At 50.7% G+C, this 13618-nt stretch overlaps 1 protein-coding gene across 2 annotated transcripts; it reads right to left on the bottom strand.

Moving 5' to 3' along the window:
* Positions 1-229: 229 nt before the first annotated feature.
* dctn4 (dynactin 4) lies at positions 230-9425 on the bottom strand. 2 transcript variants are annotated; one of them, XM_056438786.1, is made up of 14 exons: positions 9165-9425; positions 8309-8379; positions 7492-7670; positions 7352-7395; positions 6789-6896; positions 6162-6182; positions 5675-5748; positions 4916-5028; positions 4694-4803; positions 4501-4574; positions 4141-4195; positions 2360-2467; positions 2168-2265; positions 230-852 (listed from the first exon to the last, which is right to left on the bottom strand). In XM_056438786.1, exons 1-14 carry the CDS (start codon positions 9297-9299, stop codon positions 627-629), a joined length of 1416 nt encoding a protein of 471 aa, XP_056294761.1. In that variant the 5' UTR covers positions 9300-9425; the 3' UTR covers positions 230-626. The 2 variants fall into 2 exon arrangements, with proteins under 2 accessions (XP_056294761.1, XP_056294763.1); XM_056438788.1 differs by lacking the exon at positions 6162-6182 and having other exon boundaries at positions 9165-9422.
* Between the last annotated feature and the right edge of the window lie 4193 nt (positions 9426-13618).

The raw sequence follows: 13618 nt of genomic DNA, 5'->3' as shown, positions 1-13618 counted from the left end.
AGCGTCACCAGCGACCTGCTGGCCTGCAGCGCCACCTGGTGGCGGGAAGGAGACGCACAGGCAGAGCAGGACGGACTCGGACTCACAACTTATGACCAAAACTCTCTCCCCGCTCTCCCTCCCTCTCTCCTCTCTCCTCCCTCCCGCGTCTCCCTGTCTCCTTCCTCCCCTCTCTCTCTTCTCTCTCCCAGAAAGTCGTCAACAGACCAAAGAAGCAGTCGGAGTCCTGTTCCGGCCCCACATGTTTTATTAGGCGTGCGGCGGCTTCACTACGTGACGGCAGCTCGTAGGTCGAGAGGTCAGAGGTCAACACACCGGGATACATGTCAAGAACCAGAAAACATTTAAATAATCACCACGTTGTAAAGACGTCCTCGTGAAGGTCACGGCTCGACCTTGAAGCCAACGGTGAAGCATGCGCGTTACTAGAAGTTAGTCTGTTGACGAGCAGAAGCTGAGGGGAGGACTTCTGATCCTGCTCATTTATTCTCTCCCTCCGATGTTAGCGTATCACAACTTAAACGGCTATTTATTACAAGAATAACATATTTAAAGAAAGAAATCCACAGCGGACACATGGAATAAGACCAAAACAAGACTTTTCCGTGTGATGACATCATCAGAGTTCAGGGGGCGAGCGGGCCGAGCCTCAGCTCCACGTGGTGCGTGAGCCACACGGCCTCGGCGGCGGCGCCGCCGTCGCCCGCCTCCTCGTTGGGCCGGGCCGGCGCCGCCAGGTTCCGGAAGTCGTGGCGGATCTTGAAGGACACGGTGACGTCGGCGTCGTCCTCCCGCTGCGGCGTCACCTTGATGAAGAACCCGATCTTATTGGACTTCCTGAAGGCCACGACACTGTGGAGGGAACCACGGTCACTTCTGGGGGGGGGGGGGTGTGTGTGTGTCTGTAGGTGTGTGTCTGTAGGTGTGTGTGTGTGTGTGTGTGTGTGTAGGTGTGTGTGTGTGTGTGTGTGTGTGTGTGTGTAGGTGTGTGTGTATGTGTGTGTGTGTGTGTATGTGTGAGTGTGTGTATATAGGTGTGTGTAGGTGTGTGTGTAGTGTGTGTATGTGTGTATATATGTGTGTGTGTATATGTATGTGTATATATATATGTGTGTATACATATATATATGTGTGTGTATATATATGTGTATATATGTGTGTGTATATATGTGTGTGTGTATATATGTGTGTATATATGTGTATATATATATGTGTGTGTATATATGTGTATGTATATGTGTGTATATGTGTGTGTGTGTGTGTATATGTGTGTGTGTGTGTATATGTGTGTGCGTGTATATATGTGTCTGTAGGTGTGTGTGTAGGTGTGTGTGTGTATATATGTGTGTGTGTGTGTGTGTGTGTATATATGTGTGCGTGTGTGTGTGTGTGTATATATGTGTGTGTGTATATATATGTGTGTGTGTGTGTCTGTAGGTGTGTGTGTGTGTATATATATGTGTGTGTATGTATATATGTGTGTGTATGTATATATGCGTGTGTCTGTAGGTGTGTGTGTGTATATGTGTGTGTAGGTGTGTGTGTGTGTGTGTGTATGTGTGTCTATATGTGTGTGTCTATGTGTGTGTATATATATGTGTGTGTGTGTGTGTATATATATGTGTGTGTGTGTGTGTATATATGTGTGTGTATATGTGTGTGTGTGTGTGTGTGTGTGTGTGTGTGTATATATGTGTGTATATGTGTGTATATATATGTGTATATATATATGTGTGTATATATATATGTGTGTATATATATATGTGTGTATATATGTGTATATATGTGTGTGTGTGTGTGTATATATGTGTGCGTGTGTGTATATATGTGTGTATATGTGTATATATGTGTGTGTGTGTGTGTGTGTGTGTGTGTGTGTGTGTGTGTCTGTAGGTGTGTGTGTCTCTGTAGGTGTGTGTGTGTGTGTGTATATGTGTGTGTGTATATATGTGTGTGCGTGTGTGTGTGTATATATGTGTCTGTAGGTGTGTCTCTGTAGGTGTGTGTGTGTGTGTATATATGTGTGCGTGTGTGTGTGTATATGTGTGTGTGTATGTGTGTGTGTGTATATATGTGTCTGTGTGTGTGTCTGTAGGTGTGTGTGTGTGTGTGTATATATGTGTGTGCGTGAGTGTGTATATATGTGTGTGTGTGTGTGTGTGCGTACTCCGGGTCGTCCTGGAAGTCTTGGGGCTCGGCCAGCTCGTCGTATTCTGCTGCCGCGTCTTTTCCTGCCAACACGAGTTCTTTACTCGGGACAAAGATCTAAAATAACAAAATCAGAGACCGTCAGAGGATCGTCTTCATCCTCCTCCTCCTCCTCCTCCTCCTCCTCCTCCTCCTCCTCCTCCTCCAGCACCTTGGCCGTGCTGTTGAGGTCGTCGGGGTCGTCGTCCTCGCAGGCCGACAGCGTGACGCGGGTGATGTTCTCCACCGGGTTGGTGAGCGTCAGCAGCACCTGGCTCTCCTGGAACACGGAGAGGAGAACACGGGACGGAGAACACGGAGAGGAGAACACGAGGAGGAGAACACGGGACGGAGAACACGGGGAGGAGAACACGAGGAGGAGAACACGGGACGGAGAACACGGGACGGAGAACACGAGGAGGAGAACACGGGACGGAGAACACGGAGAGGAGAACACGGGACGGAGAACACGGGGAGGAGAACACGGAGAGGAGAACACAGAGAGGAGAACACAGAGAGGAGAACACAGAGAGGAGAACACGGGGAGGAGAACACGGAGAGGAGAACACGGAGAGGAGAACACGGGGAGGAGAACACGGGGAGGAGAACACAGAGAGGAGAACACGGAGAGGAGAACACGGGGAGGAGAACACGGAGAGGAGAACACGGGGAGGAGAACACAGAGAGGAGAACACGGGGAGGAGAACACAGAGAGGAGAACACGGGGAGGAGAACACAGGGAGGAGAACACGGAGAGGAGAACACGGGGAGGAGAACACGGAGAGGAGAACACGGAGAGGAGAACACAGAGAGGAGAACACGGGGAGGAGAACACGGAGAGGAGAACACGGAGAGGAGAACACGGGGAGGAGAACACGGAGAGGAGAACACGGGGAGGAGAACACAGAGAGGAGAACACGGGGAGGAGAACACGGAGAGGAGAACACAGAGAGGAGAACACAGAGAGGAGAACACAGGGAGGAGAACACAGAGAGGAGAACACGGGGAGGAGAACACGGAGAGGAGAACACGGAGAGGAGAACACGGGGAGGAGAACACGGGGAGGAGAACACGGGGAGGAGAACACAGAGAGGAGAACACGGAGAGGAGAACACGGGGAGGAGAACACGGAGAGGAGAACACGGGGAGGAGAACACGGGGAGGAGAACACGGGGAGGAGAACACAGAGAGGAGAACACGGGGAGGAGAACACAGAGAGGAGAACACGGAGAGGAGAACACGGAGAGGAGAACACGGAGAGGAGAACACGGGGAGGAGAACACAGAGAGGAGAACACGGGGAGGAGAACACAGAGAGGAGAACACGGGGAGGAGAACACAGGGAGGAGAACACGGAGAGGAGAACACGGGGAGGAGAACACGGAGAGGAGAACACGGGGAGGAGAACACGGGGAGGAGAACACGGAGAGGAGAACACGGGGAGGAGAACACGGAGAGGAGAACACGGGGAGGAGAACACAGAGAGGAGAACACAGAGAGGAGAACACGGGGAGGAGAACACGGGGAGGAGAACACGGGGAGGAGAACACGGAGAGGAGAACACAGAGAGGAGAACACGGGGAGGAGAACACGGGGAGGAGAACACGGGGAGGAGAACACAGAGAGGAGAACACGGGGAGGAGAACACGGGGAGGAGAACACAGAGAGGAGAACACGGGGAGGAGAACACGGAGAGGAGAACACGGGGAGGAGAACACGGAGAGGAGAACACGGGGAGGAGAACACGGTGTGAGGGGCGCAGAGAGACGCTCAGCCGGTCCTCTCCAAACACCTGTGGTAGTGTTTGGTCTCGGGGCGTCTCTCCCCCCCTCTGGCCGGCGTCAGATGGTTTAGTCCTCGTCAGACCAGACGAATGGAGACCAGAGCTCCGAGGGGTCAGTGAGGGATTCACTTCACAACAGAATAAGTCCAACATGTAGAACACGATGCTCACCTTCATGTTCCGGAGATTTGGAATGGACATAATTCTCACTTCAGGGATGTAGCTCCTGTGGGAGGAACCAGCAGAACCATCAGAACCAGTGAGTGTGTAGTTGTGTGTAGTTGTGTGTAGATGTGTGTAGTTGTGTGTAGATGTGTGTAGATGTGTGTAGTAGTGTGTAGTTGTGTGTAGTAGTGTGTAGTTGTGTGTAGATGTGTGTAGTTGTGTGTAGTAGTGTGTAGTTGTGTGTAGATGTGTGTAGTAGTGTGTAGTAGTGTGTAGTAGTGTGTAGATGTGTGTAGTAGTGTGTAGTTGTGTGTAGTTGTGTGTAGTTGTGTGTAGTTGTGTGTAGTTGTGTGTATTCCCACTCACACAGCCACCAGCTGTATCTTAAACTTGATTGAAGTCGGGTTGAACTCCGGTTTGCTCAGGTTGTGCTCACATTTCTGGAGGAAACAAAAGGAAACATGATTCATGAGGTCGTCTCTTTAACCTCGGGCGGCAGAATGAGAGCGTGGCGTGGTGCGGTGTGGCGTGGTGCGGCGCGGCGTGGCGCGGTTCTGACCCGGCAGCGCAGCGAGCGCTTCATCAGCAGGTGCTTGTGTCGGGGGTGCAGCTGAGACGCCCCGGAGGGCTGGAAGTCCGGCTGCAGGAGGCGCTGGCGCAGCGTGGTCACTGGAGGGAGAGAGGGAGGTCAGCGTCCACTCAGGAGCAACGAGAGAGCAACTCAGGAGCATCTCAGGAGCAACTCCATCTCCATGACACGTGGGCGGTGTGCAGGGCGTACCCTCCGGGAGGCTGATGGCTCGGGTGTAGCAGTCTTCAGGCAGAGGCTCCACCTCCTCCAGGGCCTGGGCCGGGTCGATGGAGATCTCCTTCTGGTCCTCCGCCTCCTTGAGGCTGGAGAAGAGACGCAAACATCAGCCGGCTTCACGTCTCCTCGACACGTGAAGCCGGCTGCCGCCTCGTGAGTTGCTCTCACGATGACGTCACAACGTGGAACAACACGCGTCTGGACAGGAGAGGATGTGGAGGTTTTAGCTCATTAACTTCATAACCTGCGTACATCTCACACGGCCACTCGAGTTAAAGGCTTTAGATGGTGTTTGTACAACTTTATAATGAGATAACATGTTTGTATATGTCAACAAAAAGATGAAAAACAATGGAAATATCAGTTAAAGTATGTTTACTGTGTTATGCACCTGTTAATATTTCCAAATTAAAGAAATACATTAATATATATATATATAGTTTTGTATATTTCTCTGAGATCTGACGGCATACTTTTGTCGTTTGTCAGCCACATTAGTTTCCAGACATAAAACAGGGTCCTTGAATGCATCCTGGCGGTTTGATAACTTTACTACAAGCTGCTGGAGGAACTCTGAAGTTTAAAGGTGAAGCTCCGTCTCTGAGATGGATTCAGTTTCACTGAAACAGTCGCTGCTGGATGGGAAGAAGTGAATTCATCCAAGCCCCCGATAACATGCGTGTCGTTCAGATATGAAGGCAAAGTGATCGATATGATGGAAAGACGACTCACGAGAGGCCGGACAGGCTGGAGACGGGCGCTCCGGCCCTCTGCCTCTGCAGCCGGGTTCCCAGGCCGTATTTCTCCTGAGTGAATTTAGGAAAAACAAAATCAGAGGAAAAAAAGAGCGGGAGACAATTTATGAAGTTACATAATCTACAATAAGTTTCTTCACGACTACTTTTAAGAGTGTATGACAACTTTAAAAAACAAAAATGGAAATAAATGGTATTTTGTCATTTAAATAAACAATAAAAAGGCCCAAAAGAGACGGTAACGGAGCCTTTCTGCCAGGCAGAGGGAGGGAATCAACTCTGTGGACTTAATTAGGATGAAACTATTCAGATCGGGTTTCACAGACTTCATTTATTCCCTCTTACCAACACAAAGACTCTCGTTGTTTGAGGAGCCAGAGAGACATTCATGTGATCTGTGAGGTTACGCATTACATGACGACTGTAAAGATGAGACTGTCCAAGTTGTGAAGAATACAACTCACCACCACATGAATAGTGTGTTGCTGGGAGGCAAAAACCAAAAGTATCAGAGTGCAGAAGCAAAGAAAGAGGAGAGAATAAAGAAGGTGAAACAAAAGCAGTTCAGCAAACGTTAGTCAGAGGCATCGAGTGGCAGCAGAGACGCTCGGATACGGAAACAACTGCAGCGCCACGGCGGGAGAGTCTGAATGTCATAACGCTCAGGAGACGGGTTGGGAAAGCAGAATGTGTATAAATGTACATCTGCTGCTCCGCTTTCACCTTTTTTTCTTGTCATTTCAAATTACAATCTGGATGGAGAACTTTTTTTAAAAGGAACCCAACAATTGTTTCCGCAAATAAATAACATTTTTAAATGAATACTGAGTATAAACATGGTGGATCTCCTGCACTAGAGCTGATTATTCGTTCCTGCTCTTGTTCATGTTTGATCATCAGATAAACCCCCAGGGGCGCGAACATTCAACGTGTCATTGTTATTGAGATTCAGTTCAAATGAATCTTTATCCTAAATTCTGCTCCTGCAGACATTTTGCAGGAGATTACAGTTAAACGACATCTTTTCACCAGGTGGAAGGAAACAGAAGAAGCTGTTTAATTATTCTTTTTCAGGCTCGGAGGGAAAGTACCGAAAAGGCCAGAGGCATGCACTGCCGCCGCCTGGCCAGCTTCTTCCGGTCGCGGTCCTGCTTCTCCCGGTGGGCGAGCTGCTGGTAGAACTCGATCAGCTTGTTGATCTGAAACAAAACGTTGCATTCAGAGAGCGATAATCAATGCGTCCTGTATGTTTTTATGATAACACAAGACACGCAGTGTTCCAACACTGCTTGTGGTTTGGTTACGCAACAATTTGAGGCGTTTCAATACATTTTTAAAAAGGAAGCTGTAAAATACAGAGATTTTACATCAAGGAATGTGATGTACTTTTATGTAACACACTCAAAAATACTTGTGTACAATAATTGAAGGTTTAGCGAAGCATTTGAATTATGAATCAAATGAAAAATGAGGCTTAAAAAATGTGTTTGTGGCGGATTTACTGGACTCGGCAACTAAGCAACCGTCTGCCTCGGGCCAGCGATGTGTTGTCGTAACCGACTCACAGGCGCATCTATTCAAAAGTACTTTACGGTCTGGAAGCATGTGAGAAACTTGTGAGAATACATGACCACAGGGGGGGGGGGGGACGTACCCGCTGAGTGTGAGGGTTCTCTGGCTCCTGCCATCCACCGCTGGCTGCAGCTCACAAGATGAGACATAAGAAACCAACGGATGACAGCAGATACTTCAACGATGACCTCATTGACGTCGTTTACACACTCAGGCACCCACCGACTGATTTGTCCGCCATCCCCACGTCTCTGGAGGTCCAGCGACAGAAGCCACAGGCCAGGTAGTAGGCCTTCTTCATGGCCGTCTTGGTGGGATCGTCGGGCAGAGGAGCCGGGATGTTGGTGGCTCGGGTGGACAGGGTGTGCATGCAGCACGGGCAGTCGAAGCAATTGGCGCACCTGTAGCACAGGTAACCAGGAGTGAATGGACTCGACCGACATGCATTGGATGACACACGGAGACCAGAGCAAGTCAGCATTGACCTGCAAGAGTGCTGTATTGTGGATGTATTTATGCATGTATTTATGAATGCATGTATGTATGTATGCATGTATGCATTTCTGCATTTCCACACAGGATAGACTGTGTTTCTTCCAGAAGTGACAAATTAAATATGTAAGTTGTTCTCTTTCTAATGTGTTCATTTAAAAAAGAAGTAAAATGTTTTTAATTGTTTCCCATGTCATTTGTTTGTAAATGAGGTGGAAGGCAAAGTGTTTTCTAATCATTTGATGAATCTTTATTAAAAACAATGACAACATACTGAGTGTCTTTGATGGAGGAAACTAAAAACAAACTAAAAACTCTGCACGAATACGTCTGTTACGTTACGTTATGCATGGATTTATGTATGTATTACTGCATGTATTTATGTATATATTTATATTTGTATTTCTGCATGCATGTATGTATGTTTGTATTTCTGCATGCATGTATTTATGTTTGTATTTCTGCATGCATGTATTTATCTTTGTATTTCTGCATGCATGTATTTATGTTTGTATTTCTGCACGTAGCTCTCCTTCGTCAGCCTCACCTGTTCTTCTTGAGCTTGGCCTCTGCAGACGGCATGTTCTCCAGACAGCTCGGACAGTAGTGGGAGTCCACCTGATGACCAACACAGGGGTTCAGAACCAGAACCATCTTTATTGGACATGTATCTGTGCGCATACATGGAATGTGACTCCGGTTTCACCTACACTCTCTTCCTACATACATGTACTTTCAAAATTTGACAAATAACAGGATAAATATTTAAAAAAGACCTTGAAGACAACAGCAACATGTAAATGAATGGGAATGTTAGCCTAGAAAGAAAGTGGTGATATAGCACGTGTGTTCAGTCAAACTTTGCATCCACATATTTAAAATAATGTGTGTTTTTTTCCATTAGACATGATTCGTGTTTAACTTTAAGAACTGTCGCGTGTTCAGAAGGAAACATCTGAACTCGTCATAAGTGAAGCTGGGTGTGGAGTCCAGGGCCGAGACACACGTTCAACAAGGTGGATGTTAACAGTGACGACTGGCAGGGGAACTAATGAGTTAATAAATAGGTTTTACTTGTAGGACATATTCTTTATATACGAGCTGGCAAATGTTGAAACGTTCAACTCAAAGAATGCCGAGAGCTAGCTCGCTAGCTCGTTCGCCCATGTAATGCCAACTCCACCGGAAGTCGAACCGCCGCTTGTAGCCAATGAGAAGAGGGGACCGTTGGGGAAAGACTTGATTGACAAGCGGCTCGGCCAATACAACGCGCGTATGCGGTCAGACTGGCCCCGCCCACCTGTCACGGCTACTAGCTAACCGGCGAACAACAAAGTAGCCGCTGCTGACTAAACGAAGCTAGCGGCTAGCGTGAGGCTAGCGAGGCGATCACGCAACGTTACCTCGTGAGACACGCACTCCAGAGACCGCAGCTCGCTGCAGTAGCGGCAGAAGTAGAGCTGAGACAGCGGGGTTCGGATCCGTTTCTCTCCGCGGACCAGATAGACCACTCGATCCGGCTGAAGAAGGGACGCCATCTCCGGGCAGCTCAGTCACCGACTGCTGCTGCTCGTCTGGAGGAGACGCCGCGTGCTCAATGGCGCCCCCGCGTGGTCAGCATTGAAACGGCCAGCCCCACAGCCTTCTTCTGCTTCTTCTTCTTCTTCTACTTCAATTTCTTTCTTTTTTCTTTTCTTCTTCTTCTTCTGCTCCTCCTCTTCCTCCTTCTTCTCTTTCTTCTCTTTCTTTCTTTCTTGTTTCTTGTTTCTTTGTTATTCTTCTTCTTCTCTTTCTTTCTTTTTTCTTCTGCTCCTCCTCCTTCTTCTCCTTCTCTTTCTTTCTTTCTTTTTTCTTTTTCTTCTTCTTTCTTCTTTCTTTCTTCTTCTTCTTCAACATCTTCTCCTCCTCCTCCTCCTCCTTCCTTTTTATGGCGGTTGGCAAACAGCTTTCTGGTGCATTACCACCACCCACTAATCTTGAGTGTGGATTCAATTAAAGTAAATATATTATACGAAAACAAAACAAACAAACTTAAAAACAAACTAACTTAAAAACATAAAAATTATATTCAATGAATTCTCAGTACATTCATTATGTTTCCCTCTCCGTCTCTCTGACTCTCTGACACAACAACACAGAATCCACCGTTTCATCTTCTTCACACTTTCCATTATTATGTTCTTTAATAACATAAAGGGACATGTTGTATTGAGTTTAGTGTTTAATAACATAAAGGGACATGTTGTGTTGAGTTGAGTGTTTAATAACACAAAGGGACATGTTGTGTTGAGTTGAGTGTTTTAATAACATAAAGGGACATGTTGTGTTGAGTTGAGTGTTTTAATAACACAAAGGGACATGTTGTGTTGTGTTGAGTGTTTTAATAACACAAAGGGACATGTTGTGTTGAGTTGAGTGTTTTAATAACACAAAGGGACATGTTGTGTTGAGTTGAGTGTTTTAATAACACAAAGGGACATGTTGTGTTGAGTTGAGTGTTTTAATAACATAAAGGGACATGTTGTGTTGAGTTGAGTGTTTTAATAACATAAAGGGACATGTTGTGTTGAGTTGAGTGTTTTAATAACATAAAGGGACATGTTGTGTTGTGTTGAGTGTTTTAATAACATAAAGGGACATGTTGTATTGAGTTGAGTGTTTAATAACATAAAGGGACATGTTGTGTTGAGTTGAGTGTTTTAATAACATAAAGGGACATGTTGTATTGAGTTGAGTGTTTAATAACATAAAGGGACATGTTGTGTTGAGTTGAGTGTTTTAATAACACAAAGGGACATGTTGTGTTGAGTTGAGTGTTTTAATAACATAAAGGGACATGTTGTGTTGAGTTGAGTGTTTTAATAACATAAAGGGACATGTTGTGTTGTGTTGAGTGTTTTAATAACACAAAGGGACATGTTGTGTTGAGTTGAGTGTTTAATAACATAAAGGGACATGTTGTGTTGAGTTGAGTGTTTTAATAACATAAAGGGACATGTTGTGTTGAGTGTTTTAATAACATAAAGGGACATGTTGTGTTGAGTTGAGTGTTTAATAACATAAAGGGACATGTTGTGTTGAGTTGAGTGTTTGTGGAGAAGAGGATCTGTGGTTGTTTCTCCCTCAACGACCCCAGAAGGAGACAAACATGCTTCAGAGTTGAAAACAGACTCAGTTTAGATTCTTCTATCAGCAGCTGGCTCCACGCCACCAGACAACAACAAGCTCCACCACGTGCTCCACCTCGTGCTCCACCTCGTGCTCCACCACGTGCTCCACCTCGTGCTCCACCTCGTGCTCCACCTCGTGCTCCACCACGTGCTCCACCACGTGCTCCACCACGTGCTCCACCACGTGCTCCACCTCGTGCTCCACCTCGTGCTCCACCACGTGCTCCACCACGTGCTCCACCTCGTGCTCCACCACGTGCTCCACCACGTGCTCCACCTCGTGCTCCACCTCGTGCTCCACCACGTGCTCCACCTCGTGCTCCACCTCGTGCTCCACCACGTGCTCCACCTCGTGCTCCACCACGTGCTCCACCACGTGCTCCACCACGTGCTCCACCTCGTGCTCCACCACGTGCTCCACCTCGTGCTCCACCACGTGCTCCACCACGTGCTCCACGTGCTCCACCTCGGCTCCACCGTGCTCCACCTCGTGCTCCACCACGTGCTCCACCACGTGCTCCACCACGTGCTCCACCACGTGCTCCACCTCGTGCTCCACCACGTGCTCCACCACGTGCTCCACCTCGTGCTCCACCACGTGCTCCACCACGTGCTCCACCTCGTGCTCCACCACGTGCTCCACCACGTGCTCCACCTCGTGCTCCACCACGTGCTCCACCTCGTGCTCCACCGTGCTCCACCACGTGCTCCACCACGTGCTCCACCGTGCTCCACCACGTGCTCCACCACGTGCTCCACCTCGTGCTCCACCACGTGCTCCACCGTGCACCACCACGTGCACCACCTCGTGCTCCACCACGTGCTCCACGTGCTCCACCTCGTGCTCCACCTCGTGCTCCACCACGTGCTCCACCTCGTGCTCCACCTCGTGCTCCACTACGTGCTCCACCACGTGCTCCACCACGTGCTCCACCTCGTGCACCACCGCGTGCTCCACCGTGCTCCACCACGTGCTCCACCTCGTGCTCCACCGTGCTCCACCGTGCTCCACCACCACGTGCTCCACCGTGCTCCACCACGGCTCCACCTCGTGCTCCACCTCGTGCTCCACCTCGTGCTCCACCACGGCTCCACGTGCTCCACCGTGCTCCACCTCGTGCCCACCACGTGCTCCACCGTGCTCCACCACCACGTGCTCCACCTCGTGCTCCACCGTGCTCCACCGTGCTCCACCACGTGCTCCACCACGTGCTCCACCACGGCTCCACGTGCTCCACCGTGCTCCACCACGTGCTCCACCGTGCTCCACCTGTGCTCCACCACGTGCTCCACCACGTGCTCCACCACGTGCTCCACCTCGTGCTCCACCTCGTGCTCCACCGTGCTCCACCACGTGCTCCACCACCGTGCTCCACCACGTGCTCCACCTCGTGCTCCACCTCGTGCTCCACCACGTGCTCCACCCTGTGCTCCACCACGTGCTCCACCGTGCTCCACCGTGCTCCACCACGTGCTCCACCACGTGCTCCACCTCGTGCTCCACCGTGCTCCACCTCGCTCCACCTCGTGCTCCACCACGTGCTCCACCGTGCTCCACCTCGTGCTCCACCACGTGCTCCACCGTGCTCCACCACGTGCTCCACCACGTGCTCCACCTCGTGCTCCACCCGTGCTCCACCACGTGCTCCACCACGTGCTCCACCACGTGCCCACCACGTGCTCCACCGTGCTCCACCACGTGCTCCACCGTGCTCCACCACGTGCTCCACCACGTGCTCCACCGTGCTCCACCGTGCTCCACCACGTGCTCCACCGTGCTCCACTCGTGCCCACCTCGTGCTCCACCACGTGCTCCACCACGTGCTCCACCACGTGCTCCACCTCGTGCTCCACCACGTGCTCCACCGTGCTCCACCTCGCTCACCTCGTGCTCCACCGTGCTCCACCGTGCTCCACCGTGCTCCACCCGGCTCCACCACGTGCTCCACCACGTGCTCCACCTCGTGCTCCACCACGTGCTCCACCGTGCTCCACCACGTGCTCCACCACGTGCTCCACCGTGCTCCACCACGTGCTCCACCTCGTGCTCCACCACGTGCTCCACCGTGCTCCACCTCGTGCTCCACCACGTGCTCCACCGTGCTCCACCACGTGCTCCACCACGTGCTCCACCGTGCTCCACCTCGTGCTCCACCACGTGCACCGTGCTCCACCACGTGCTCCACCACGTGCTCCACCACGTGCTCCACCACGTGCTCCACCACGTGCTCCACCGTGCTCCACCACGTGCTCCACCACGTGCTCCACGTGCTCCACCTCGTGCTCCACCACGTGCTCCACGTGCTCCACCACGTGCTCCACCACGTGCTCCACCACGTGCTCCACCTCGTGCTCCACCTCGTGCTCCACCACGTGCTCCACCTCGTGCTCCACCACGTGCTCCACCACGTGCTCCACCACGTGCTCCACCTCGTGCTCCACCTCGTGCTCCACCACGTGCTCCACCACGTGCTCCACGTGCTCCACCTCGTGCTCCACCACGTGCTCCACCTCGTGCTCCACCACGTGCTCTACCACGTGCTCCACCACGTGCTCCACCACGTGCTCCACCACGTGCTCCACCACGTGCTCCACCACGTGCTCCACCACGTGCTCCACCACGTGCTCCACCTCGTGCTCCACCGTGCTCCACCACGTGCTCCACCACGTGCTCCACCACGTGCTCC

The sequence above is a fragment of the Pseudoliparis swirei genome, chromosome 19, assembly GCF_029220125.1.
Source record: "Pseudoliparis swirei isolate HS2019 ecotype Mariana Trench chromosome 19, NWPU_hadal_v1, whole genome shotgun sequence".
Classification (NCBI taxonomy): domain Eukaryota; kingdom Metazoa; phylum Chordata; class Actinopteri; order Perciformes; family Liparidae; genus Pseudoliparis; species Pseudoliparis swirei.
Note: the sequence above shows the minus strand (reverse complement) of the source record. Positions and strands in the feature narration are given on the sequence as shown.